General features: G+C 40.7%; 1 protein-coding gene across 3 annotated transcripts in view; it reads left to right on the top strand.

The window, feature by feature from the left end:
• Positions 1-6,000, top strand: part of DNAAF11 (dynein axonemal assembly factor 11) — a 40,375-nt gene continuing 34,375 nt past the window's right edge. Inside the window, exons 1-2 of one of the 3 annotated variants that reach the window (XM_074557168.1) lie at positions 1-330; positions 4,362-4,529. In XM_074557168.1, the coding sequence (XP_074413269.1) occupies positions 111-330; positions 4,362-4,529 (388 nt within the window). In that variant the 5' untranslated portion in view covers positions 1-110. Of the gene's footprint in view, positions 338-4,361; positions 4,530-6,000 lie in introns of all 3 variants that reach the window. The other 2 variants (XM_074557177.1, XM_074557185.1) reach the window with 2 other exon arrangements.

The raw sequence follows: 6,000 nt of genomic DNA, 5'->3' as shown, positions 1-6,000 counted from the left end.
ACAGGTCTTTTCCAACCTAAACTGTTCTAGGATGCTAAAATTGTACAGGACTGTGAATCACTGGAACAGGCTGCTTAGACAAACAACGGAAAACAAGCTTTCAGCCCAAAATGTGTGAGGCAAACCAGCTGACGGATACGCAGGAGGAGGACAGAAGTGTCACGCAAAGGACGAGACGCGAGATTTACGCCCGAGGAAAAGAACTCCCTGATCGCGGCCTGCCGAGGGAGGGCAGGGCCGGGATCCGCCTCAGCGCCGCCGCCCGCGGCCGTTGCTGTGGCAGCGCTGAGGCGCGGCCGGGAATGGCGGCGGTGCCTGCGGGCGGCCATGGTGCGCAGTGAGTGTCGGAGAGCGCCGCTTCCCTCCCCTCCCCGGGCCCTGCCCTCCTCCCCAGGACGGCAGGGCCTGCGCGCCTCCTTCGTGTCCGGAGAAGGGCGACAAAGCTGGGGAAGGGGCTGGAGCACAAGTCCGATGAGGAGCTGAGCTGGGGGTGCTCAGCCTGGGGGCTCAGAGGAGACCTCATGGCTCCCTACAACTCCCTGAAAGGAGTCTGTGGCCATGGGGCGGCCGCCCGCTTCTCGCCTGTGCCAGGCCAAGAAATGGCCTCAAGTTGTGCCAGGGAAAGTTTAGCTTAGATATTGGGAAAAATTTATTCTCAAGCACTGGAACAGGCTGAGCGGGGAGCTGGTGGAGTCAATACGCCTGGAGTTATTTAAAACTCAAGTAGATGTGACATTTAGGGAGACGGTTTCATAGTGGATTTGGCAGTGCTGGGTTGTACTAGATGATCTTAAGGGTGTTTTCCAATCTAAACAATTCTCTGGTTCACATTCCCTCTCGGCACAGTTGTCTCCCTTCTACACCATCCCCACAGTCCCCTGGCAGCTCCCTGCACTCCTGCCTGCCTTGGATAATTGTGAGATTTTCCTCCTCTCTGGTAATAACCCCCATTTTATCTCACCATGAGAAGCACAGGGGTTCCTTGCATCCCAAAGCAGCCCTGAGAGGGCCAGCAGTGGGGACTGGGGTGGCCCTGCAAGGTGGGGTGCTGGATAGGATGGCTTATGTCAGATGTGTAAAAACCCCAAATGAGGTAAAACACCCTATACTGTTACTTATGAATTGATCATCTTTTAACAGTAGTATGGCCCAAAAGACTGAGTGCTCACACCTTTTACTCATGAAAAAGGAGTTCCCTTCCTCTGTGATTTTTCTTGTAATCTGTTTTGATGGTATATTATCGCTGGACTGCCAGTCCCGTGCTGGGCTGACACAGTGCTTTGGACAGGAGCTCCTTCTCCCTGCAGGAAGCTGGCAGCTGCCCTCTTGGAGCAGGCACTGCCTGAAGGAGAATGACTTTATCTCCTGAACAGCGCAGCATGAATTTGAGTCTAAAAGTAATGGTTGCATACTTTACTTTTCTGAAATGCAGCTTCCCTCACCATTTCCTGCTACACCTGCAGCTGTCCATCTGCTTATTCTTTCAATTTCTTTATTGTTATCCCTCATTTCTGCTTCTTTTCTTGAGTAAAACATGTCATTTTTGGAAGCCCAGGCATTAGAACTTCAAGATCTATTCTCTCCACTTGATTGATGCCATCCCAGATGCCAACCTGGGAGTAGCTGTGATCTCTCAGGCTGTTGCTCCAGTCTCCTATTACTGCAACCAACACCAGAAAATCTGGTTAATGAACGTTTTATTGAGTTCAGTGTGTTTGTCAATGTCCTGGAGATGCTGTTATTTAAAATTTTATGTAATATTTGTTTTCTCTTGCAAGCTTGTTTCCCTCATTCCTCTTCAATGAACTAGATCTTACACAAAATGTCAAATATTCAGGCAGTTCCCTACAACAGGATGTCAAACTAGGTTCTAAAGCTTCACTGTAGCTTCTATTGTGAAAGACTGTCTTCTTTGCAAATCATCTGTTAATGAAAGTGGACATTTTTGCAGAATTGCTGCAAAAATAATTTCAATTTTCATCAGCAAATGGAAATTGGGCTGTAATTAAGCTTTCAAGAATAGTTTGTATGACTTTTTTTTCTATAAAGGGTATGGAGCATAATATTGCCACCTGTGAAAAATGCCAATCACTTGTTTTTAAAATTTTTAAAGTTTAATAGTAATAAAATGGTTATAAAATTAGTAATATAATTAGAGTAATAATAATTTGGACAGTTTGGATTAGGACAATATGATACAATAGAGACAAAGAGTTGCAGATGTCCAGGTACATTTTCTGGGCAAAATAAGCCCAAAAAAGGACACACATTAACAGAGGATTAACCCTTAAAAGCAATAGTCTGTTGCATATTCATACACCTCATGCATGGTGCATAGAATCCATTCAAACACAGGATTCTGTCTGGTCAGTGACACCTTCTTCCTCTGAATCCTGACGGCGTCTCCAGGGCTGAGCAAGGCAGGAAGAAGTTCGTTTCTTCTGATAATGGGGCAATAAATTCTTTTTCTCTTAAAGATTAAGGTGTCCTCCTGTGGCTGCTATCTCAGTGCAAGTTCTCTCTTTAGAAAAAGTATCTTACATACATAGTTTCTATTTTAACATTATGTTATAACCTAAACCTATATTTAACACACTACTTAAGAAAATTAATACAGGATTACTTTCTAACATAACACATATTAAATTCATTTTAATATTTGTGAAAAGCCAATCATAAAATATGCATTTTTCACACCACCAGTGTGTATATATGCAGACTGGGGAGTATTGTTTTCCTGCTCAAAATTACCTGGTAATAGTGCCACTGAAAAATCTGCAGCCAAACACAGTAGTAAGCAGACTTTTTTTTTTCTTTCAATTTCCAGCAGATTTGCCAAGTAACTTAATAGAAATGTCAGTGTTTTTTCATAGTTACTGTGAAGATGAAGTATTTAGCCATGATTATTGACTTTTTTTTTCTCTTTTCTCTGTTACTTTAATCAAGTTCAACTGGAAGGGCAGATGATTGTTCAGATGCAGTAAACCTGCTCAATGTGGTTAGAAGAGACAAAGACACCTTTCCCAAAATGATTTTTGTGCAGATAGGTTCCCCCTTCAACCAATATCTGTATCTCCACATTTAATTCTGTAAATTAATTCTGTCAGGTGAAACTCTTTTGAGCAGAAGGGTGATTTAAGCCTGGGCATTTATAAATAATATAATATAAATACAACCAGTTTCACCCTTTCCTGAAGACTGCAGATAGAGGAGCTGTACGGACACATGAGAGTTTGGGCTGTACTGGTACGCAGTTTGCTGGTCCATGGGAATGTGTGCAGCCATTCCAGGACCTCTGATAAAGCTGGATGATTTCACAAAACCTCCCTGAGACAAAGTAAAGACTCCTTTTAATTAATGCATGGTAGGAAGTTTGTTTTCACAGCTCTTTATATATTTTTTCTTTTTACTTACTGTTCTTCATATCCTTTTTGTAAAGCTTTTTGGGTTTTTTTTCAGCGTTAAAAATCATGAAAATGCCTGTGCTAACTTGATAAAAGCCTGTGGTTTTCCTCAGTACTTCACTATAGCCCAGTGCTTGTCAAGGAGAGGAAAATGCTGGCACCTTTTGTGCAGTGTGCTGTAAACAAAGTTCTGTTATCTAGCTCAGGAGTGAGCACTGGTTCTTGTAGGATTTCTTTACCTTCATGATACAGAGCCTTTTCACTGTTAGACTGCCTGGCATTAAATATTACAACATGATAACTGAACCCAGGTCTCTGGTGCTTTTCAGCCACTGAAACTCCTCTGCTGGCTCTGATGAGCTGGTAGTGCCTAAGAAATACCAGGTATACATTTCATTCTAACATAAAATATTCATAAGCATGAGTTAGCTATGGAATAAAAAATATCTGCCCACTTTCAGCATTTATTCTGTGCACCCTGTGCTGCTGGAAGAATATGATGACACACTGTGGTTTGCTTCCCCCCCACCCCCTGCTGCTGTCTGGGATGTGAACATCTGGCATCTGGAAATAAAACAGCATAAAACACTCCACTACTTGTCTACATGAATCAATCTGCAACCCAAGCTATGCTGAAAATAGTGGCTGCTGGGTTAATTTCTGCAAGGGTTGTATCACATTCTTATGGAAGACTCAGCAGTTTTCAAATGGATCTTTCCAGATGTTCCAGGTGACGTGATTGTGTTTCACAAAAGATGTTTACTGTGGCAGAGTGGGTCAAAGCTATCTAGTACTTAATATCTTGATATCATTTCTGCCAGATTTTATTTTTGTTGTCATTCCTACTGGGCTATTTGGTATGGTGGAACAAAATATTTTAATGATTTTATAATTTGCTCATAAGTCAGATGGCAGAAAATGATTAAAGGGAAATATGACATCCAATGTTTCTTTCAGTCACTGAAGATCTCGTTAGAAGACGTGCAGAGCATAACAACTGTGAAATTTTTTCACTGGAAGAAATCTCTTTGCATCAGCAGGAAATAGAAAAGCTAGAGCATCTTGACAAATGGTGTCGAGATTTAAAAATTCTCTATCTTCAGAATAACCTAATTCCCAAAATTGGTAAGTCTGTTGTCAGTATGGTTCTTTTAAAATGTATTCACATGCATAATTTTGAAATCAGAAAAAAAAAAAAATCCTGCTATACTTAAGGGAATGTGCTCCTATCAAGAGTTCCTTTCCTGGTTTCTCTATTGAATTTATAAGAAGGTCAGAAATTTTTAAGGGAAATTTAAAATTAAAAATATACTACTGAGATCTGAGATACAAGTCACTAGAATATGAGTATGAAACACCTTTCATGGATTTAAATTTCAAAAGTCAGGATATAGTTTAAATATTCCGTCTTGTGGGAGAGAGTCAAAGAGTTTACCGTATACCATGGGCTGTGATACCGCAGAATTAGCTCTTTCAGGCTCTTTTCAAAATTTCATTTTCATGCAAATCATATTTTTTGTTAACACTGAAATAATTTTTATTCAGATAAAATACTTTCTTGTGTGCTTGAACCAAACTTTCTGCAACAAAGCCTTAATGGTCTTCCTGCACCACAGAACAAGATATAATTTCATACCTTGTTTTTTTTTCCATATTGAAAGATGTGACATCAAGCCTTGGGCTTGAAAAGCTTAGATTCTACACATATTGTCTAGATGAACAATGAAAAGCTGGAAGTGGTCAGAAATTATGTTAGAATATCTCTTAGAAGTTCCTCAAGAGGAAAACAAAAATCCTAAGGTTTTAGGAGGAAGTTCTGTGCTCAGAAATTGTAGGCAAATCCTTTAAGTTTTCTCAAGGGACTCATCAGGAAATCTAAAGTGAGAGATTTAGAATTTTCTAAAGTGGAGGAATCTTTTCCCAGAGAAAACCAGTTTTTTAAACTGCTTTGTGCTTCTTTGCCCCATCAAAAGAAGGACTAAAATAAGTTGGTCTTCTCTCTATTAATGAGTTCTTAATAAGGCACAAGATGTCATCTTGTGGTTTTTCTGTCAACACTCAGGCCTCCTTCAGGTTAGCACAGGATACCACATTCAGACTGTTGCTTTTTGAACCCAAAATTTTTTCAGCAGTTTCATTTTTGAGACTAGCAGTTTTTTTGGGTTACCATAATCTAACTGTAGGAGTTGAAAGAGTATGCATCTTGCTGATTCATATATTCTTGTGTAACATGACAGCTTTCTGAGGTAATACTTTAATAACAAATGCAAAATAAAAAACAACCCCAAATCAAAAAACAACGAAAACAAGCCGCACCAAGCCCTCCCCACACTATAGTGGTGACCAAAATAATTGTCAATGGTGGCTGTGTTGCAAAATATTGAAGTTGAGGAGTTTTTCTTTCCACTGGATACCAGCAACTCCTTTCAGAGGACACAGCAGTTCCAAGCACTCTTCTATATCTCTGAATATCACAGAGAAATGGTTTATATTGGCTCTGTTGGGCTGTGTCTTTTCTCTTCTTAAAGCAAACCTTGATGCAGCTCTCATGAGCAGGCAGGGGCTTCTCAGGCATCCCCTGTGAGTGTGAGTGGTG

Source organism: Zonotrichia albicollis, chromosome 1 (genome assembly GCF_047830755.1).
Source record: "Zonotrichia albicollis isolate bZonAlb1 chromosome 1, bZonAlb1.hap1, whole genome shotgun sequence".
Lineage (NCBI taxonomy): Eukaryota > Metazoa > Chordata > Aves > Passeriformes > Passerellidae > Zonotrichia > Zonotrichia albicollis.
The sequence above is the reverse complement of the archived record's forward strand: the minus strand, read 5'-3'. Positions and strand labels throughout refer to the sequence as shown.